Source organism: Microcebus murinus, chromosome 6 (assembly GCF_040939455.1).
Source record: "Microcebus murinus isolate Inina chromosome 6, M.murinus_Inina_mat1.0, whole genome shotgun sequence".
In the NCBI taxonomy this organism is placed as follows: domain Eukaryota; kingdom Metazoa; phylum Chordata; class Mammalia; order Primates; family Cheirogaleidae; genus Microcebus; species Microcebus murinus.
In genome coordinates this window covers 62571194-62594605 of record NC_134109.1, presented here as the reverse complement: position 1 = coordinate 62594605, position 23412 = coordinate 62571194, and the positions used below count along the sequence as shown (strand labels likewise).

At 38.9% G+C, this 23412-nt stretch overlaps 1 protein-coding gene across 1 annotated transcript; it reads right to left on the bottom strand.

Moving 5' to 3' along the window:
- Positions 1-204: 204 nt before the first annotated feature.
- DTD2 (D-aminoacyl-tRNA deacylase 2) lies at positions 205-12910 on the bottom strand. The gene is made up of 3 exons (XM_012773438.2): positions 12748-12910; positions 7557-7626; positions 205-2715 (listed from the first exon to the last, which is right to left on the bottom strand). Exons 1-3 carry the CDS (start codon positions 12856-12858, stop codon positions 2390-2392), a joined length of 507 nt encoding a protein of 168 aa, XP_012628892.1. The 5' UTR covers positions 12859-12910; the 3' UTR covers positions 205-2389.
- Between the last annotated feature and the right edge of the window lie 10502 nt (positions 12911-23412).

Sequence of the window (23412 nt, the reverse complement as noted above, 5' to 3'; positions counted from 1 at the left end):
ACTATTCATGTACTTGAAATTGCTATCCTCCATAAGTAACTCAAGCAAATGTTTTAAGGACGATTGCTTGAACTATAAAACAGCAAACTAGGCCTATGAGTCAGCATTTCACTTAGACATAAAATCAAAATGATTTAAAATAGGTGACACAATCTTTCTGAAAGTCATATACACTTCTTTGGAGAACCTTTAAGAAAACTGGAGTTTGCAAATTTATAAATAGTTTATTACATTTCAATAATTGTATTGTGAATCAATAAAGCAAAAGTTAAGGACCATGAGCTCATTACCAAGCCAGTTATTGATTCTCAAGTTCCAAAATAGAATAATACAGGAAGGGTAAAGAGAAAATAGGAGTTTTTTGTGATAATAAAAACTTAAGTATCTTAAGAACATAGATCTAAAGAAATTATAAGACACAAAGGAATTTTCAGCAGCTACTTAGGATGTTTATTTAATCTCTTCACCTTTTCAGTAATTAGCAATGTTATTTGGTTTTCACTCTTAAAAAACACCTTTTAAAATCAGGTCAGAGGAGTTTTCAAAACTACCTTTTATTGACTCATTTATTCTTTCAACTTCTTTTTTTTTTTGAGACAGAGTCTCACTTTGTTGCCCAAGCTAGAGTGCTATGGTGTCAAGCCTAGCTCACAGCAACCTCAATCTCCTGGGCTCAGGCAATCCTGCTGCCTCAGCCTCCCGAGTAGCTGGGACTACAGGTATGAGCCACCATGCCCGGCTAATTTTTTCTATATATATTAGTTGGTCAATTAATTTCTTTCTATTTATAGTAGAGATGGGTCTTGCTCTTGCTCAGGCTGGTTTCGAACTCCTGACCTCCAGCAACCCGCCTGCCTTGGCCTCCCAGAGTGCTAGGATTACAGTCATGAGCCACCACGCCCGGCCATCTTTCAACTTCTTGTATATCCTCCTCTCTCATCTTTGAAAAGTTTATCTTATTAGCTATCTATCTTATACCATTATTTTAGACATCTCAGGCTGCCATAACAAAATACCTTAGACTGGGTAGCTTAAACAACAGAAATTTATTTTCTCATAGTCCTGAAAGTTAGAAGTTCAAGATCAATGTGTCAGCATGGTCAGTTTCTAGTGATGGCTCTTTTCCTGGCTTGCAGACAGCCAACTTCTCGCTGTGTGCTCACAAGGTGGAATGGGGTGGTGTGGGGAGAGCAAACTGTCGGGTGGCTCCTTTTCTACCAGTCTCATCATGAGGACCCCACCCTCATGACCTCATCTAACCCTAATTACCTCCCAAAGGCTCTGTCTCCACATACCATCACACTGGGATAAGAGCTTCAACATATAAATTTCAGGGTGAGGCATAAACAGCCAGGCCACAACATTCACCAATTCAGAAAAATTTACACTGGCTCCAAACCATCAAGCAGATAATATGTGAATGAATAAGTCAATTTGTTTTCAAACTATTCCTGGAGAAAAATTCCCTTTTTCTTCCTTTTATAGTAATCTAATTCAACAGGAAAGGGACTTCCTAAAAAATATATGAACTAACACTAATTTCATGAACTAGTTCTTTAAAAACCAAAGATATGGCACACACCTGTAATTCCTGCTACTCAGTAGACTGAGGTGTCTGTCTCCTTTCCAACTTTTTTTTTTTTGAGAGTCTCAAAAAGAAAAAAAAAAGATGGAAAGTGAGACACATGTGGTTTTGGTTAAAACTGAGAAGCCGAACATTAACTCATCTGTATGGGTATGTTTAATAAAAACAACTTTTAATCCCCTATACCTTGTTTCTATGTTAACTAAAGATTCCTAAAATTATGTAAAGCATCTATATGTCCTTGGAAAGTAATACAATGCACAAACATTTCTATGTGACATTTTGATACATATTATAAAAGGAATGACGAATCACATATACTTTGATTCAAAATATGGAAAATATAAATATTAAAATAGACAAAGTTATAAATGGTTTGTGTTGGATTTTACCTAATTTTAACACAAATAGTTATTTTTATCACATACTACACAAATGAGAGCATAATAAACGTATTTCCCTGGATACCACAAATTTCTTCATAGTAAAATATTTAAAATGTATGTAACTTTAAAAATACAGCTAAGAACATTTGCTTAATGACTATGAAGTCAATAGACAGCATTTCTCAAATTTTCAAGTGGAAGGGTAGGAGAAAGCAGGACAAAAGGTGACTGAGATCACAGTTTAGGTGACTTGGCAAGGTCACCCAATTAGCAGGTTGCAGAGTTATATAAGGGACCCAGGATTTTCTTGTCTAAAAATGCTGCAGATTAGTGTTTTCAAGATGAAGGGTAAGAAAACCTTAATATAGTTCAGATCATTTAATACCATAGAACAGCTACAGAAACTAATTTTTAATTTTCAAAATTCAATTAAATGTGTGTATGGTCCATTGGTATCCAGCTTTAACACCTGCCTGTTCCCGTAAGTGCCATGTTCCACTACAACCCCAGCTTCAGCACACTTGCTGTTGGCAGCTAATTCTTTTTCACATAGAGTCACAAATTGAGAATAAAGTTCTAACCCTTCTTCTTTTCCAGAGTTAGAGTGATACTGCATGTTCTTTCCTTTTACTCTTCCCCCGAGGGTGGCTTGAGGGATGATAAGAATGTCGCCAGGTAAATCCAATATAGAGACGTGCTTGCCATTTTCTGTCTCGCTCAATTTCACATTTAACAGTGTATTAACTGGATAGGGGAGAGAGGCAAAACATTTTGAAGTGAAAAACAAACATGAAGAAAATCATCATTTTTAGTCAACAAATCTCACGCTTAAAACTCAGTTTGTCAGCTCATACTTCCAACCCAAAGTCTCTGTTTGGATTTTAAAAACTGCTTCACTAAGCTAAATAATCTAAGCATGAAAAATAAAGCAAATTTCATGCAGAAAATGGCATGGTATTTTAAATTTGACTTGGCAATTAAGATTACCTAACATTATGCTCATCTAGAAAGGTCTGAAGAATGAACTGTACATTAGAACCTCAAATATTGTTGCCTTGGAGGAATGCATGAGAAGATTTTGCTGCCCTGCTCTTTCTGTTTCATTAGCAAATACCACTGGGAAAAGATCACGATTAATCCTCCTCACACCAAATTCTGCATTATAACAGAATATTAAATAAAAATGTTAGTGCATTTATTACTTTAAACTTAGTTGCTTAGAGTTTTAAGCTGAGATAAAGGTTCCTTCCTGGTTCAATCCCATTATAAACCAGCTGATTTTGTAGTTTCATAACCTTAAAGGCAATATTAATATGGACTAATCATTTTACAAATATAATCCATGGAAAAAGGGTAAAGATGAAAGGAAGAACAATCAGAAATGCATTGTTACAACTGAAAAGTAAGTAAATCAAAAGATACAGAGCTACTGGCACTATCTTTACATACATGTAAGAAAACATGGTGATATTTTTATAGCATCTATGAGATTATTCGTGTAGCTAATAAGAAGTGTCAAAACTACCATTAAATATCTATGTACAGCTAAAAGCCTTAACTTAGAAAACTTTTACACCTCAACATTAACCATTTTCAAAACAATAAACAAAGGAAGTGTCTAATATAAATAGACTTAGGGTCTCCCTACCTCTATAAAGATATAAATGACTTCTGGCAAAGAACAGTCCTGAAAGGACAAATGGTAAAAGAAACTATATAAACCTCACATTCCTGCCCCAAAGCATACCTTCAAAAGGTATGCTTTCTGTTGGGGTGGTTAATAGTTTCAATTATTAGAGGATCTGTAGCATTAGTAAGGATTCAGTGTGGTTGCCCCACTCTACAAGTCATGGAATTAACCTGGGAAAAACCTGCCAAGGTGAACATCCAAATGAATTCCTAAGCTATACATTAAGCACCATCAATTTTCACTTAACTAACATCTATTTTTAAATACCTCTAGTTTTCTCTATTACAAACAGGACTTTGCTATATAGCCAGCAGTGCTTATTGCCTGCCTCTAAGGAAACTTAACTCTCCAGAGCACTTCATTCTAATGGAAATCACTATCTAGCTATCTAGGTTTCAGGCTAGTGAAGACTAAGTAGGTAATTTTGGAATAACAGGCCTGAAAGGGAATACTACAATTTATTATACTTCTACCTACCTCCCTCTACTGGCTATAACTGAGAATTCAATTAATGCTGTTGGTATACAATATCAGGATACAGATAAATACAATACAAATATAAACACCAGTAAGTAGAATTAAAATGAAACAATGAATTAATGGCATGCTAGAAACTTGAAGATCCTAAGACAGGTTATCAATCAAATATTTCTAATAATGTATATGGGAAATGAAGCTTTGACAGATCCCTGGATCTCAGTCCATAATACTGAAGATGATTTGAGGAAGATTCTACACATTTCTATGTTAGCTATGCTATTTCAGCTTTATGGTTACAATTGGTTGTTATGTTTCCAAGGGATGTAAGATTTGATTAGAAATATCTGAATCCATGTAATAAGCATGAGGTGGGGTTTAAGAGAATCCTATTACGTTGAGTTACTTTCCGGCTTGAATAGAGTGAAGTTCAAGCTAACGCTATCAATAATAGATGTAATTACTTTGCTTAAAACTCAAACCAGCAAAATGTGATTCTTAGTCATATCTTTCTTTACTGAGAATCATGATAAATAAAGCTTTGTGTTAGATTACTCACTAAAAGACTTAAGGTGGATCTCTGGAGTGTTTTTAATCCACTGCAATCTTATGCATGTATTTAAAATGAACTCGCAAAGATGTATATGGAAACACACAGGATTTAATCACTACAAAACAAAATGCAGCATGGATTTGGTAGGGTTATTTTATCCAATTATGATTAACATCCATTTAAGATCCATGAGACAACTTTAGAAAGTCAATTTTAAATTAGAATGACAAAATTTTTTCCTATTTTTGAGGATTTCTACTATATTTTTTGTGGCCAGTAATGATTTGATCCAAGGGAAAATATTAATTTAGCAAAGTATACAGAATGTCTAACACCCTAGCATCAGGATCTGACAAGTTATCCTCTATAATTGGAGCCCTCATTTCATTTTCTTCTTTAACCTATCAAAGGTTCCTTATTATCTTCTGGATTCAAATTTTGAACAATTACAGTTACTGGCTTTCTATCTACACCTATCATAGGCCCTGCTTAAGTCTAGTTTTCATTCTTTGACAAAGTTATCAAACGTGTTTAATATATCAGTATAAAATTGCCCTAGGAGCTTTAGCTTTTTGTCCAAGCTGGTCTAATTGGGCTATTTGCCCTTGAAGCTCTTCCAGGTTAACTTCTATAAGCTTCAACTATCCATTTGTATAATCTATATTTCTTATTAATCCAACTAATGGGCACTACCCTTTACTAATGAGTAGAATATAACCTGTTCCCAAACTTAAGGATAGCTCTATTATTTCAGGTTTGCTTTTGTTTTTTGGGGGGACATAATTGTTAAATCCAATATACATAATTAAGACAGTACGTGAATTGATTTAGTATATCTGAGCCTATGTAATTATCACAAGGAATGTACAGTACGATGGACTGTCCAGTATACTAGAAAGCTATAGGTAGGTAAATTATTATTCAGAGATCTCTGAACATGGGCTCTGCTTTCTGTTTTCCTGGAGGAGGTGTGGCTGTGATTACATTGAGTTTGGTTAAAGAACCGGGAGAACCTTTATATTTATACATATTTCCAAAAGAGAAGTGCACAAATGGTAAATTCAAATTTCTTCCATAATAATGATATAAGCTTGAGTTGTCCAGGTTTGACAGGACCCACACCTTGTACAAATGTCAATTACTGCCTCTGTTAGGGACTCTGGGAGATAAAGGAAACTATATTAAGAAATGCAGGCTAGGTGTGGTGGGTCACGCCTGTAATCCTAGCACTCTGGGAGGCCGAGGCCAGCAGATTGCTCGAGGTTGTGAGTTTGAAACCAGCCAGAGTGAGACCCCGTCTCTACTATAAATAGAAAGAAATTAATTGGCCAGCTAATATATATATAAAAAATTAGCCGGGCATGGTGGTGCATGCCTGTAGTCCCAGCTACTCGGGAGGCTGAGGCAGTAGGATCGCTTGAGCCCAGGAGATTGAGGTTGCTGTGAGCTAGGCTGATGCCAGGGGACTAACTCTAGCCTAGGAAACAAAGTGAGACTCTGTCTCAAAAAAAAAAAAAAAAAAAAGAAATGCAGCATCTGTTTCTCCCTATGTGGCCCACCTTGCTTCCAATAAGTTTCTGTATCCTTGGCTGATGTGCACTGAGTTTACTCTTTTAAATCAATCTATAAGCCATCTGCAATGCTGCAGCTGGTTCAAAAGAACTGCACCACACTTGCTTACTTTTTTTTTTTTTTTTTTTTTGAGACAGAGTCTCACTTTGTTGCCCAGGCTAGAGTGAGTGCCGTGGCGTTAGCCTAGCTCACAGCAACCTCAAACTCCTGGGCTCGAGCGATCCTTCTGCCTCAGCCTCCCGAGTAGCTGGGACTACAGGCATGCGCCACCATGCCCGGCTAATTTTTTATATATATATCAGTTGGCCAATTAATTTCTTTCTATTTATAGTAGAGACGGGGTCTTGCTCTTGCTCAGGCTGGTTTTGAACTCCTGACCTTGAGCAATCCGCCCGTCTCGGCCTCCCAAGAGCTAGGATTACAGGCGTGAGCCACCGCGCCCGGCCACACTTGCTTACTTTAAACTTGGAACAGGCAAATATCTAAAGCCAACAACACTAGACAGAGTAAAGTAATTGTTGTGTTTTTTTTTTTGAGACAGAGTCTTGCTCTGTTGCCTGGGCTAGAGTGCCATGGTGTCAGCCTAGCTCACAGCAACCTAAAAACTCCTGGGCTTAAAGCAATCCTTCTGCCTCAGCCTCCCAAGTAGCTGGGACTACAGGCATGTGCCACCATGCCCAGCTGATTTTTTTTTATATATTTGTAGTTGTCCAGCTAATTTCCTTCTATTTTTAGTAGAGATAGGATCTTGCTCTTGCTCAGGCTAGTCTCGAATTCCTGACCTTGAGCGATCCTCCTGCCTGGGCCTCTCAGAGTGCTAGGATTACAGACATGAGCTACCATGCCCCGCCAGAGTTAAGTAATTAATAACTTACATACCAGTACAATTTAAGATTGTGCGTTTTAGGATGGGGAGAAGTTGGTAATGGATACAAAATTATAGCTAGATAGGAGGAATGAGTTGCGGTGTTCTGCAGTACTTTAGGGTGAATATGGTTAACTATAATTTATTGTATGTTTTCAAAAAGCTAAAAGAGGATTTTAATGTTCACAACACAAAGAAAGGATAAATATTTGAGGTGATGCATATGCTAATTACCCTGATTTGATCATTATACATTGTATACACATATTGAAATATCACTCTGTATCCCATAAATATGTACAATTATTACATGTCAACTAAAAATAAAAGGGGAAAAAAAAAGATTGTACTTCTTGCTCCTTCCGGTTCATTTATCTATTGCTGTTCTTTTTCACTCTTAAAAAAGAAAAAAAAAATCAAACACATACCCATTTTGGGAAGAAGTTCTTTATCAGCTCCCTTGAAAAAGCACACGTAGATCACTAATCCTCTCTGAATCTATGAGAAATCACCACAGCAAACTCAGATTAGAAGGAAATCTATACAGATACAGAATTAAATGAACAAAATTCCAACTGTTATAGAGGTTAAAAGCAAAGGAAGAGAAATAAGTTTTAAAATAGACTTGATTTATATTATTATTATTTTTTGAGACAGGGTCTTGCTCTGTCTCCAAGGTAGGTAGAGTGCAGTGGTATCACCGTAGCTCACTGTAACCTCAAACTCTTGGGCTCAAGCAATCCTCCTGCCTCAGCTTCCTGAGTAGCTGGGACTACAGGTGCATGCCACCATGCCCAGCTAATTTTTCTATTTCTTGTAGAGACAGGGTATTGCTCTTGCTCAGGCTGGTCTCAAACTCCTAACCTCAAGCAATCCTCCAGCCTTAGCCTCCCAAAGTGCTAGGATTATAGGCATGAGCCACCACACCAGCCCAGATTTGATTTCTTAAATATGTGAGAAAATAAAGTGTTTTCAAGTTTTGTTTTTTTTTTTTTGAGACAGAGTCTCACTTTATTGCCCAGGGTAGAGTGAGTGCCGTGGCGTCAGTCTAGCTCACAGCAACCTCAAACTCCTGGCTCAAGCAATCCTCCTGCCTCAGCCTCCCAAGTAGCTGGGACTACAGGCATGTGCCACCATGCCCGGCTAATTTTTTGTATATATATATTAGTTGGCCAATTAATTTCTTTCTATTTATAGTAGAGACAGGGTCTCGCTCTTGCTCAGGCTGGTTTCGAACTCCTGACCTTGAGCAATCCGCCCGCCTCGGCCTCCCAGAGAGCTAGGATTACAGGCGTGAGCCACCGCGCCCGGCCTGTTTTCAAGTTTTAATCACCTCAGTTATTATTTCTTTTGAAAATTAAGTTAAAAATATACCCAAGCACAGCAAAGACAAGTTATACCTTCAAACACTTCTAATCAAAATCATAGGACTAGCTAGAAACATTTAGTTGGCAGGGCCTCATTTATTCAATACCAAATGAATTTACATTATACAAGATATGGCTGATGGATAAGCAACAGTGTGACCGATATCTTTTGACATCATCACTCTTGATTCCCCCTAATCCATTTACTTGCAGATAATAAAAATAAGGGTCTGATTCTATTTTTATAAACTCCAGGAAACTGTCCAATTCTTTTTTGTTACTGTCATTGAATGCTTTAAATAAATGTGATTAGGCCTTGAAAATTACATTTAGGATCTATATTACAAGGCTGGTTGTTAGCAGGAATATAAATTTTATTTATTTATTTATTTGTGATTAGGCCTTGAAAATTATATTTAGGATCTATATTACAAGGCTGGTTGTTAGCAGGAATATAAAATTTATTTATTTATTTAGAGACGGAGTCTCACTTTGTTGCCCGTGCGTCAGCCTAACTCAACCTCAAACAGCAATCTCAAACTCCAGGGCTCAATCAATCCTACTGCCTTAGCCTCCCGAGTAGCTGGGACTACAGGCATGCACCACCATGCCCGGCTACTTTTTTCTATATATTTTTAGTTGTCCAATTAATTTCTTTCTATTTTTAGTAGAGACAGGGTCTCGCTCTTGCTCAGGTTGGTTTCAAACTCCTGACCTTGAGCAATCTGCCCACCTCAGCCTCCTAGAGTGCTAGGATTACAGGCATGAGCCACCACGCCCGGCCTTATTTATTTATTTAATTTTAGCGTATTATGGGGTAAAAGTGTTAAGGTTACGTATATTGCCCATGAATTTATTTTACACGATGACTTGGATATTGCTTTCTTAGCTCATGTAGGACAGAGACTACATAAAAAAGACAATTGTAAGTAACTTTGATTCTGCTGCTGAGTGAATCATTAGATTTTTGATTCTTTATATTAATTCACCTCTTTGACTTCAGGAGTTATTAGTTGGATTAAATTAATTAATATTTGTAACTTAAGTCCTTAAAACAATGCATGGTTCAGCTGGGCGCAGTGGCTCATGCCTGTAATCCTAGCACTCTGGGAGGCCTAGGCGGGCGGATCCTTTGAGCTCAGGAGTTCGAGACCAGCCTGAACAAGAATGAGACCCCATCTCTACTAAAAATAGAAAGAAAGTAATTAGCCAACTAAAAATATATAAAGAACTAGCCGGGCATGGTGGTGCATGCCTGTAGTCCCAGCTACTCGGGAGACTGAGGCAGGAGGATTGCTTGAGCCCAGGAGTCTGAGGTTGCAAGTGAGCGAGGCTGACACCATGGCACTCTAGCCTGGGCAATCAAGTGAGACTCTGTCTCAAAAACAAACAAACAAACAACAACAACAAAAAAAACAGTGCATGGTTCATAGTAAGTGCTATACAAGTATTTATTAAATGAACATATAAAAATACATTTAAAGGTAGAGGTATAAAAAAAAAGGTAGAGGTACAATTTCACATTTTAACTTGCAAACCACTTTACAGACTATTTTGCATGTGATACGGACTCAATTTATCTGTTAATTACTCTAACATTCAACTATATCTTCCAGGCTCTATGTGATACCTAAGTAATTTTCTATGTAAATATAAACGCAGCTCAGTGCTCACACTTGATTTACCTGGAGGAGCAGTCATATTTAAAAAGTGCTACTGTACTACTGAAACAATTGGCAAGGACCTCCAATACACACCCATAATAGAAGCTGGCAAATTCTACACTACTGTCACAGGACTTCCCACTGGTATCATTTTCAGTGTACACTGGAATCTTTTTTTTTTTTTAAGACAAAATCTCACTTTGTCACTCAGGATGGAGTGCAGTGGTGTGATCATAGCTCACTGTAACCCCAAACTTGTGGGCTCAAGTGATCCTCCCACTTCAGCCTTCTGAATAGCTGGGACTATAGGTACATGTCACTATGCCCAGCTAATTCTCTTTGTAGAGACAGGGTCTTGCTATGTTGCCCAGGCTGGTCTCAAACTTGTGGGTTCAAGTGATCCTCCTGTCCTGGCCTCCCAAAGTGCTGGACTTATAGTCACAAGCCACTATATGTACATCGCTATGAGCTGAAATCTTAAGCATATTCATATTTGGACATGTGCAATGTCAGAATTAAATACCTAATTATTTGCAGAAATAGGCATCTGTTCTTTCTACTTACCACATTACCTCCTCATTAAGTTATTTTCTTTTCACTTATCCCAATAATATAATAGATCTTAAGTGTGGTCTACAGATCCTCTCTTTAAGTCAAGATAGGAAGCTTCTTTGGTATAAAATATTTCAAATATGTAAAAATGTACAGATAATTCTCACCGTAGCTTAAAAAATTTCACTTCCCAGGAAGAAAAATTCGACAACAAAGTTCTAAATGAATGAAACTAAGAACAAAGAAAGGAACCTTCAAATCTTCTGACAAAACTCTTGCTAAAAAAAATTAAGAGTTTTTAATAATAGAACAGGGTAGAAGATGTGTGAGAAAGGAGAGCATTTAAACTTTCTCACCATAAATTACTTGTCAACTCTTAGTTAACTAATTTAGTAGTGTGTGTAGGAGTGAAGGGGGAAAGCCTTTAAAAATAGTTTTGGAAGTTTATAAACACAAACTGATAGTTTGGAAAGTTGCAATAAAATATCTGTGATTTTCCATAAGGAGATGTGGAATGAAGAACATAAAAAATATAAAGAAGCATGGAAAGAACCTAAATGATTAATAGTTTGTAATGTAGAGTATCAGGAGGCAACTATAAAAATAGGTAATTCTTTAGATAGAACTGCAAATTATAAAAAGCATAAAATTTCAATATGGAAAAGAAATGAAGACTTCAATAAAAATAACAAATGGATTTCTGGGAAAAGGTGAGAATACAGTGATTTTTATGATTATAAACATTTCCAAACTGGCAGAGGGTACCATGCTGATTTAACAATAATCACCCACATGGGTAGTATTCAAAATAACGACTAAGGCCTGGCGCGGTGGCTCACGCCTGTAATCCTAGCTCTCTGGGAGGCCGAGGCGGGCGGATTGCTCGAGGTCAGGAGTTCGAAACCAGCCTGAGCAAGAGCAAGACCCCGTCTCTACTATAAATAGAAAGAAATTAATTGGCCAACTAATATATATAAAAAAAAAATTAGCTGGGCATGGTGGTGCATGCCTGTAGTCCCAGCTACTCAGGCGGCTGAGGCAGCAGGATCGCTCGAGCCCAGGAGTTTGAGGTTGCTGTGAGCCAGGCTGACCCCACTGCACTCACCCTAGCCTAGGCAACAAAGCGAGACTCTGTCTCAAAAAAAAAAAAACAAACAAAAAACAAAATAACGACTAAGATCGTGTTAAGTAATGCTAGATCTTGGACCCAATTCAGCAGACATGAGTGAATGAGATTCTGCTAGATGAAAGTTTCTGAGTACCTCCAAAAGTCTTAATTAGGAACTAATTTTTTTCTTACATTTCAACTTACTCGTTGGGGGCCTTAAAGAACATTTTGGTTTTTTTCGTATGGTGTGGGCGATAGGCTGTCTTAAAAAGGTAAGAATGTAAGCAAGTAGAAGGAACTCATATTGACATAAATGTTCCAAACTCATTTGAAATGTGGTCAGTGTGACTAAAAATAAAATTATTGGGAGGAAATGTGTTCCATAACAATGCAACATTATTATAAAAGTAGTGGTCTTTGTTTTTCAGTTGGAAATAAGTCAGTTTTTAAACATTTTTCTTGGGAAATCTCATTTCTATGCTAAGACCAAGCTACAGTCAACATAAAGAGGAATTAGACGCGATTTGGGGCACAAGTCAAAGCAGGTCTTGAACTCCTACAGCAAACCCAACCTACAAGCTTGAACTAGACCAACGTAGGCCACGAGCTTTAAAGTCCACAGAGCTCAGGTAAGCAGATGGTGAAAGGAAGCTCAAGTCCCTGTGGTACCTCCAAGCACGGAGACACGCTCTTCCCATGGGGGACTAAGTCTGGCGCTGGCCACGCGGATGCAGGACCTGAGAGACAAGCGCAGCCAGGTAGACCACCGTGGGTAGCACAGGCGGACCAGCCGGAGGTCTGGCCTGGCAGCGAGCGGCCGGCCCGCCTGGCTTAGAGGGAGATGCGGATGGGACTAGCCATCGAGACAAGGCGGAAAGAACCACCCCTGCACGCGGGAGGATAACGAGAGCTGCCCGGCCGACGTTACCTCCACCCACTGGGCCGCGGCGTCCCCCTCGGCCGGGCGAACTTGCAGCCGGGCGTGCAGGCACTGCTGCAGGAGCGCGCGGGCCTGAGGCGTCCGGCCTCCGTCGGCCATGGCTCCAGCTCGCGCCCGGGTCCGAAGAGTTCGGGCAGCTCGGCCCCTCAAGCTCCGCCCCCCGGGCGCAGGCAGGAAGGGCGGGGCGGGGCGCGATGGAGGGACCGCCCCTATTGCTTGTGGCCCCGCCCCTAGGACAACAGGGCCTGGATTGACTCTCGAGTGTCCCGGATGTGCAGGCTTCTAAGACATACGTAATGTAATAAGCGCCTCTGCAAAACCTACCCAACTTCTTGGAAGGCGATCGGTGTATATCTTTAGCACATTGACAGCCACACTAGAAATTCTTTTTTTCTTTAGGGCCACAGTGTTTTATTACAAAAATAGAATAAAAACAAAATGATCCTTTGTAATTTCATGAAAAATTTGTCATTTGTTATTGTTCTCTGTGCGTGAGTTGTATGCAACTTGAAAAATAGTTCACCTGAAGAGATAGGAATTACATATGCTCAAAACTAGCGTGAGTTAAATACAACTCACGGAACAGTTAATGTGTTTAAAAGAATGAAAAAAACTAATTAGATCTCTTTCCTACACACTTTTGAGCAAACATTTTTCACCTCAGAAAGCTTAGGTTCCAGCTGCTGAAAATTTTTAAACCTGTTTGATTTACAGTCCATATTTATGCCCATTATGAAAATAAGTGAACAGAATGAACCAATCAAATCACAAAGCAAGCAGAGATAGAACTAAAAGCTATACATCTTTCAGATTTTTCTTTACTCCAATCAATAAAACAATGCCACCTCCTCTATCAGAAATGCTATATATAATTCTGATTCCAGTAAAAGTATTGGTGTGCTATGTGAATACGCATTTGGAGATAATTCTTTACAAAATATCTTTGCTAAAAACATTCTTACCTAAGAAAGGCTGATTGTTAATACATTATTTAACCTGCTACTCATACAAAAATAAAACATGTTCTGATGAACATCGTGTTATAAATTCTGTGATGCATTTTCTGAAAGCACATATTAGAATGTAAATAAAATTAAACAAGAGCTTGGTTTTCTTTCCCATGTAACGTATTTCTTGAAAATTTATCAGATTAGCATTTATTTTTCTACAGGCTTGGAAGGTTTAGATGAAGAATAATAGTGTTACCCTGATTGTGTTAACCAGGTCATTAATTTTGGCTCAGTTGGCAGAAATGCCTATGCATGCGGGTCTGTCTTCAAGAAAATGACATCACTGACTGTTGCTATCCATACAAAGCAGTGTGACTGAAGAAAGTAATCCATGCATAATCAACAGTCCTTTGTACATGAAATTGAAGCTGCTTGTTTGCTGGTTATCTTGCAGCAAGCCTTACTTCTCCAGTAAAAACAAAAAGCAAAATCTCACATTATCTCTGATTGCTACATTGCAGGAGTTCTAATACTTGTTGACATTTGTCTGCAAAACACAGACAAGTTGAATTGTTTAATGTCTGCACCTTTATGTCATTATAACTATTGAGTCTCTTTTCTCTCTCTCAGACTCAAATTTTATAAGTCTGGAAGAAACATTGATGTAAATATCCTGAGGTATGACTCAGAATAACAAAAGACTTTGGTGTCTGTTTGTATATGGGTGAAGGAGATAGGGAGGTCTATTGAAAATAGGGTATATGGTTTCCAGAGATGTTTTCACAGTGAGGGGGGCTTTAACAAATTGGGAAACCCTTCCTGTGAATAGATGGAGTTTGGTTAATAATGGATAGTGAATTAATTATGGATGGATTCTAGGTCCTCTGAGATAGCATAATAATTGATTTTAGGATTATTTTAAGTTGTTTAATTCATTCAAGTAGGCTGCCCTAAATTCTAACATTCGAAGTATTTCACAAACATGAAAAGTTTGAGAACCACTTCTAAAAAATCCTTTACAGTTCATGCTGAGCTTCCTGATTCAAAGAGAAGAGAATAGAGAAGGGAAATATAATCTGTTTCATAGTTCACAGGATAGGCAGGGCTTTTCCTAAGACTTAGCTCTAAAATGAGCCTCTTACCTGAGGCTTTCTGAAGGGGAAGTGCAACTGGAAGAAGTAGATATTTTATCTCAGGGAAGACTAGATGAAATCTAGCCTCCCACTTCAAAGCCCAGAGATTTATTTTTCATAGCTTAGGGGGATGACCAAGTTCTGAAAAATTGGTTCACATTAACTAAAATGCACATGAGATTGAGATAGAACCACAATCATTTATAATAAGAATTATTGCTGTGACATGGAACAGAAATTCTTACATAGGGAATGATCAGCACATTTCCTCCTATGGTTAAGCATAGGATTCTAGGTCATATTCAGAAGTCTCTTTATTAATTTACTATGAGAAATACTCAACATCTGTATGACCAGCATATTATTTTTATATAGAAAGAGTAATACAGAAATCAGAATGTTGCTTGGTGAGTGAGAAGTCAGAAGAAAGGGGGTGAGAAAAACTGAGTTTTTGTGGAGGACACTAAAAAATGACCCCAAGTACTAACCATAGGAGACAGTGAGAAATATGGTGAACTATGTTGCTATACCAAATATAGTTCAGATTTCCTAGGGCAATTTCTTAAATTATTCCTTTATAAAATCAGAACCCCTTGACAACAACCCCAAAATGAAAGAAAGTCTTTAGAAGTTATATGGTCTAAATATACTGATCTGACAGTCCTACTCTACTAAAGATTAATGTATAAGCTTTGTATACTTCACCCAATCCTAATCAATTTTCTGAGCTGGGCCTTTCAGTTGTGTTGAACAATGGGACAGTTCAACTTTCCGTCCCTATCAAGGGCTTGCAGAGTACAGTACTCTATACTATTGACCCAAGACATTATAATTTAGAGATCAAAAGAACAAATGAGGAAGTTATACTTTTTACTGAAAAGCAAAAGGCCAAATTCGGATATTCATTTGGATGCATAGCTATGCTGGTTCTATATGAAAGTGGATTGAAAAATAGTTCACCCGGCTTGAATAGTTCACCCAAGGATGGAAGGATTTCTGAAGAAGGAATTTTATGTGTAATATAACATATAAATGAAAAATTAGGTTCCTAAAGTTCTGTACAGTGGAAGACATAATGTTAGCTTGGAAAAATGTCAAAGCAGCTGTCTTACAGAAAACAGATGGCATACTTTGAAGAGGTGAAGAGAGTTGAATGAAAGGACCATTAACCAGGTATGTGAAACGTAAGGTAAACCAATAGGGGATAGTGAAGGACTAAGGGCTAGCAACAACAGGAAGCAGTTACCATTCTGAAGGGGTAAGAGAAAAGAACGGTTTTCAAGAAGCAGCAGAGCTGTAGTTGAAAGAAACACTTGACAGGACCTGTGACCTTCGACAGAGAAATGTAGCTCCTGCCAAACTGCAGCTTTCCTTCTCTTCCTACCTTTGATTGGCTGCTGTTTCTCCCATTGGCTGAACCCAACTGGAAGTTAGAGAGTAAGGGTTAATTCAGTGCAGAAAGAACTGCCTCATGGGACACAGAATAGGATGCAGGGAGTGAAGAGTGAATCTGAAAGGTCATATGGAGAAGATCCCGTGCAGCAACTGCTCTTGGCATTTTTCCACGGCCAGAGGAAAAAAATGCTTATCTCCTACAGGATTATTTAGTTGCAAAATATACCCCTGACCTGTACATTCCTAGTTGTCTAATTACAAGAGGTTATTTTGTGAAACAATTAAATTTTGGGTGATAGCTATGAAAAATAAATAGTTTAAGAATACAGGACAATTCTCTCTTGAGGCCAATCAGCTACTGCTAACAAAACTGTATTTATAAAAGTGAAATTAAGTGTCTGTTTGTTATTGCATCACACCAAAATCTTACAGAATGTTCAGGATAGTCTGATTTGGTCTATGCAAATTTCACTTTGTTTTTTTTTTTTCTTTTTAATTATTTTGTTTCATTTTCTTTTTCTTTTTTCTTTCTTTCTTTCTTTTTTTTTTTTAGTAGAAGCCAGGTACTGAGAATGCAAATTTCACTTTGGAAGGTGTCCAGTACAGTCACCAAGAGACAGTCTTCCACCAGGGTGTCTGAAACCAGGATGTGAAAGGCCCATGTGAATTCTGACTTTAAGACATTTGCCACATGCATTAAGACTCTGAGGAAAGAGGAAAGAGATTTAAATAAGAGCTTGAAATCACAAGTGCAAGGGCAAATGCTTCAAACCACAACCATATGTTTTGCCATGGAACTGCTTCTTAACATAGGCAGAGACGGAGGCCACAGGAGTGTCAGTCCTGCTGAAGCCCTTCCATATGAAAATATGAATCCTGGAAAATGTTAGCTGCCACCTAATGGCTGAGTCTGTCCCTAACATGAATAGTTGTACAACCAGGTAGGCAATGGATTATAGTTTGAAACTTGATATTGATTGCTGTTTTGTTCAATTTGCTGTTTTAATCTTATTTTATTACTGTACATTTGCTAGTGTGTTGCCTAGGTAACATAATATAGCAAGTGCTATTAACTCTAGGGCAATGATGTATATCTTTGGCAGTCTGTACGTTTCCCCAGGGTACATTGATAAATTAGCTTGATCTTTGGGTTATTTTTCAGTTTATAGTGCTGTGATAACTTAGCAATGCATTCTGTGACCTTTTGAATATTTGTATATGTCTATTAGCCCTTTTGCCAAGTCAGGCCAACCTGTTTTAAGCATTGTTTAAAAATAACTTTGGCCCTGTATCCTTTTTAGAAAAAAAATTGTGGAAAATTTTGAGTTGGACAAAAGAGATTTCTGGATATCCTTGCAATGGAATCCTGGAGCCTCTGGGTATTACCTGGTCCTATGGGGGCTATGTAGCAGCAGTTCCCAACCTTTTTGGCACCAGGGACTGGTTTCATGGAAGACAATTTTTCCGTGGACCAGGTGTTGGGTAGATGGTTTCAGGATGATTCAAGTACATTACATTTATCGTGCAGTCAAACCTCTCTGCTCATGATAATTTGTATTTGCAGCCTCTCCCCAGTGCTCGCATCACTTCCTCCGCTCCACCTCAGATCAGCAGGTATTAGATTCTCATAAGGAGTGTGCAACCTAGATCCCTCACATGCACAGTTTCTAATCTAATGCCACTGCTGATCTGACAGGAGGTGGAGCTTATGCAGTGATGCGAGTGATGGGGAATAGCGTTTTGTTTTTTTTTTTCCTTCTGCACATATCCTTGGTAATAAATACGGGAAACAGCTTTAAATATAGATGAAGCTTCGTTTGCTAACCCTCACCTCCTGCTCTCCCTCACCTCTTAACAGGCCACAGACCAGCACTTGTACATGGCCTAGGGGTTGAGGACTGCAGCTATATAGGATTTGGCTGCCTTTAACCAGAGATAGAAGTAAACTTTTGTCTTCAAATTATTCATGTCAGGCTGGGCATGATGGCACTTCTGTAGTACCTTCCGCTACTCAGGAGGTTGAAGTGGGAGGATCGCTTGAGCCCAGGAGTTTAAGGCTGCAATGAGCTATGATTATGCCGCTGCACTCCAACCTGGGAGACAGAGGGAGGCCTTGTCTCTAAAAGATAAAAATAGAAAAAACTTATTCCTATCTATAAAAATGTAGAATTGGGCCAGGCACAGTGACTCATGCCTGTAATCCTAGCACTTCAGGAAGCCAAGGCAGGAAGATTGCTTGAGGCCAGCAGTTTGAGACCAGTTTGAGCAAGAACAAGGCCCCATCTCTACAAAAAATTGAAAAATTAGCCAAGATGTAGTGGCACACACCTATACTACCAGCTGCCTGGGAGGCTGAGAGGCAGTAAGATCACTTGAGCCCAGGAGTTTGAGGTTGCAGTGACTTATGATGAGGCCACTGCACTCTAGCCCATATGACAGAACAAGACCTTGTCTTAAAAACAAACAAACAAAAAAAACCCCAAAAAGAAAAACAAGCAAGAAAAATGTAAAATTGTTTCCAGTGGAATGTAACCTATTATTGTCCTATGGCTATTGACTGGTTTTGCCAGTTTTGCATCCGTTTGTAAATTCATTTCAGCATTCTTTAACTGACTGAATGTAGCACTTTGAGTTCTCTCTTTCTCTCTATTTTCTTTGAGATTGGAGTCTTGCTATACTGCCCAGGCTGGTTTTGAACTGGCTAGCCTCAAGTGATTCACCTGCTTCAGCCTCCCAAGTAGCTAGGTGTGAGCCACTGTGCCTGGCTTCTTTCTCTTTTTTAAACCTTTTTATTTTAGAATTGATTTAGATCTATAGCAAAGTTAAAGTTAAAGCCCGCCAAAGTCATCAGTGTGGATGAATTGGAATACCGACAGTGAGCAGGGCATGCAGGCTCACCTAAACCTGGACCTATGGTGGCAGGACTCTGCTTACCCATCTCGTGTTGGTTTACTGGCTTTTTACTTTGGAACACTTTGTGCGAAGCACTCTGTTCAGGGAGCTCCTGCACCTGGTGTGGTCTACATTATGATGGAAGGATCTTAACCAATCGAGTGGAGCCTATTGTCTGAATACAGGATGCATAGTATTGTCAATCCTGGAAACAGTCTTTCTTTTTTGTAAGATATGTGAATGAAGTGTTGGTGTCCTCACTAAGAGGTGGCACCTAAGGGTTCTGAGGAATAAATGTATAGACCCTTATGTACAGACCTGTGTATAGACAACTTTTGTATATACATATAGGATAGCTTTTTTGAACTTATACAGCTGTACATAAAAGTAGCTGATATTAGTTAAGCCTGTGTCAACAGTTTGGATTTTTTTCACTTGTACATTTGGTACTTTTTTCTTTTGGTTGATTAAAGCGGCATATGTTAAGTGTGTGGATGAAAAAAAAAATTCTCATATTCCCCTTATCCAGTTTCCCCTAGTGTTAATATCTCAAATTACTACAGTATATTTGTCACAACTGAGGAAACTGCACTGTATATTTTAATTAATTTCATACTTTATTTAGATTTTACTGGTTTTTCCCTAAAGTCCCTTTTCTGCATCCCATCCAGGATGTCACATTACATTTGGTTGTCATGTTTGTTTAGGCTGTGTCTGTTTCTCAGACTTTCCTTGTTTTAATGACCTTGACAATTTTGAGTAGCACTGGTCAGGTATATTGTAAGATGCCTCTCTGTTAGAATTGGATTTTCTTTTTTATAATTAGATTGAGGCTATGGGTTTTTGAGGGAAGCAAAAGAGGTTAAATGCCATTCTTAACACAACATATTGAGGGTGTGGTATGCGCTGTCAACTGTCTTACTCCTGATGATCTTGACCTTGATTACCTGGCTAAGGCACATTTGCCAGGTTTCTCCACCGTAAAGTTACACCTCATCTCCCACATGTTTTACTCTTTGGAAGCAAATCACTAAACACAGCCCATACTCAAAGGATCAGGAGTTAAGATCCACCTCCTCCATTGGGGAGTATCCACATAAATTATATGGAATTCTTCATTACAGGAGATTTGAACTCTCTTTTGAACTGGTTGTTCTGTATTACTGGTTTTCTCCTTATTGGGTTAAATATCAATGAAAAGAATCTTTGATACATGTTGATTTTATATTTGCATGAGAGTTCCAATTTTATTCTCTTTTTAAATTTATTTTTTCATATCTTTGTACCAAGAAATGTCATGAGAATTATATTTTTATGTAGCTCTTTGAAATTCATGGGTATATGACACAAACAAATACATTCTCTTGAAAAGAAAACATTTACAAAGGGACTATTTAGGAAGACGTGGGTATAGGGGAACCACAGAGGGTAGTATAGTAACCAAGGACATAGTAGCAGCTGAGATGTTACTATCCCCTTGACCTGCAGGTAAAAGGGGAGGGAGTTTGGAATCCAGAGGTAGAGATATGTATAGATCCTTGAGAAAAAGAGTTGACCTGCCAAGAAGGGCAGCCAATTCAAGGTGACTGTTCAGGGAGAGAGCTAGGGACATAAATACTTGACTTTTTTTCCATCTCCCTTCCATTTCCTGCTAGAGCTCCCTATTGGCAAAAGCCAGCCAGAAACCAGACAGCACAGAGACCTGCTGATGTGATCCATAGAGGTCAGCCTCCCAGGACAGACAGCAGGGTGGAGAATGCTTCAGTGTGGACCTGGAGGGCAAGCAAGACATATCTAGCACACTGATTTAGAGCACTTTAAGGCCACAGTGGTGACTCTCTTGCATTATCTTTTTGTTGGAAGATGACAGCTAGGATGACAAAGAAAGAGATGACTACAGTTAACATTTCTGATGGAAATCCTTAATTTCTTTCTAAGAGTTTAGAGAAGTGAAGTTTGATAACTCAGTGTAAGATGAGTCAAAGTCCTTGACCTCCCTATCTCCCTCCTTTTTATTTTAGCCACTGGGAATGTGGCAAGGCATCAGAGAAGAATGGCTACAAGGATCCTAGCCTTGGTGAAAATGTTCTTTACATGGCCCAACTTGGCATGGCAGGAAGGGATGGAGCCAGTGCCTTTAAGGGATCATGCAGACTTGAATAAGAGGCATATTAGTGGGAGCCACTAAGTACCTAAGTCCTTAGGGCTGTCCTGAAATCCTCTGTACTGTCGGGGGAAGGGACTTGGAATCAGATTTGATTTGATATAGAAAAAAATAATGAGCTATTTTTATTGTTTTTGAGTTTTATAAATTAAATAAAGTTCTTACTGACTCCAGAAGGAAATAAATGAATAATAAAGATTTTACTAATGAATTGTTCATATATACCTAAATTTTCAATTGCAGTTGCTTGAGATGAAAAAGGAAGAGCAGGATTATCAGATTGCAACTTCCTGATTGCTCCTTTTCACAAATGCAGCAAAACAAATCTCGGGGTTCCTCAGCATGCTTGAGTAATGACATTCTAAAGATCCTATGAATACAAAAAATATCAACTCCAGAATTAATTAATAACTGCATTCATGTGTTTATTCAACTTTTTTTTAAGGGGGTCTTGCTCTATCACCTGGGCTAGATAGAGTGCAATGGCGTCATCATAGCCCCCTGCAACCTCAGCCTCCTGAGCTCAAAGCAATCCTTCCTCTTTAGCCTCTCAAGTGGCTGGGACTGTTAGGTAGATAGTAAGGGATTCCAGGTCTCCTAGGGATGAAAGTGGATGCTGCTGCGATTCACCCCGCTCCCCAACAAATGGGCTTTCAGAGAGGCTCATGGGAGATCAGCATGTGCAGTAAGACTCAGGTCATTTGACTCTCAGCTGTCCAATCAAAGTGGTTCCATGATGACCTCTGAACCACAAGGGAGGTCCCAATTCAGGCACTATAAAACAAGATGCAGACCTTACCCAGGACCTTTTTTGTACCCTTCCTTATGCTCTCCCTTTGCTGTAAAAGTGGGTCCGGTCATCATCTGTGGCGTATGTACCATGCTCTGTAAATCTTTATCTTGCTCTTGCCCTATAATCCCATCTTTCTCGCCTCAATGAACCTCATCTTTGTGCTTGCCTTATTTTGGTGCGTCTGGTCATTCTTTGGCCATGAGCGCACTAAGTACCGACATTTCAGACTAAAACCTGATAGGACTACAGGCTCGAGCCACCACATCCAGCTAATTTTCTAATTATTTGTAGAGATGGGGCTTTGCCATGTTGCTTAGGCTGGTTTTGAATTCATAATAACCTCAAGCAATCCTCCTGCCTCAGCCTCTAAAAGTGCTGGAATTACTGGAATAAACCACTGCACCCAGCCTTATTCAATTTGAACAGGCATTCATTCATCATGGTGCACCATGAGCTGGGTGCTGGAGATAAATGAGGAATAAATAAGACACTGTTTTTGGCAGGGCACTATGGGAGGCTGAGGCGGGTGGATCATTTGAGCTCAGGAGTTTGAGACCAGCCTGAGCAAGAGCGAGACCCCATCTCTACTAAAAATAGAAAGAAATTACTTGGACTGCTAAAAATATATAGAAAAAAAATTAGCCAGGCATAGTGGCACATGCCTGTAGTCCCAGCTACTTGGGAGGCTGAGGCAGAAGGATTGCTTGAGCCCAGGAGTATGAGGTTGCTGTGAGCTAGGCTGATGCCACAGCACTCTAGCCCGGGGAACAGAGTGAGACTCTGTCTCAAAAAAAAAAAAAAAGACACTGTTCTTACTCTCAAGGAGCTCAGAATGTAGGGAAGAGAGAGGGAGAACAGAGATCGTTTGAAAAACTCTTATTTCTCTCCCCACCGTTATATTTTTTCCCTCCTTTCTGCTACCTGATGGGGGAAGACAGAAGTTGAAAGGGGTGCCAGCTTCTGGAAAACCTGAACTAAACTAAACTGGAGTGACTGGCCCTAAGATGAAGGTATATACATTTGTGGCCCAAACAATTTAGCATAAACTGGATTTTCAGGGCCATACCGCCTCTAGGCAATTTTTTTCTTAGACACCATGTGACTTTCTTTTCAGAATACCTTTCTGTTTCTTTTCTCTTTCACTGCACTTCTCTATACATTTGTTTTACTGTGTATGGGGGGGGTCTCCAAAATTCGCCTCAGGCTTGACCTTCCACTCCAATTGTTTTCTTCCTCTAGGCTACAATCAAAAGTCTGATATTTTAAGTACCATGTTTAGCTGCACTCAGCTGGGTGTGAAGCTGATTAAAGTAATTCCCATTAACT

Excerpts from the sequence above, each read along its gene's own strand:
- DTD2 (XM_012773438.2), bottom strand. The coding sequence starts at position 12,858 with ATGGCCGACGGAGGCCGGACGCCTCAGGCCCGCGCGCTCCTGCAGCAG. Across the intron at positions 7,627-12,747 it reads CCGCGGCCCAGTGGGTGGAG|ATTCAGAGAGGATTAGTGAT; the intron begins GTAACGTCGGCC and ends GATTTCTCATAG. Across the intron at positions 2,716-7,556 it reads AGAACTTCTTCCCAAAATGG|TTAATACACTGTTAAATGTG; the intron begins GTATGTGTTTGA and ends TCCCCTATCCAG.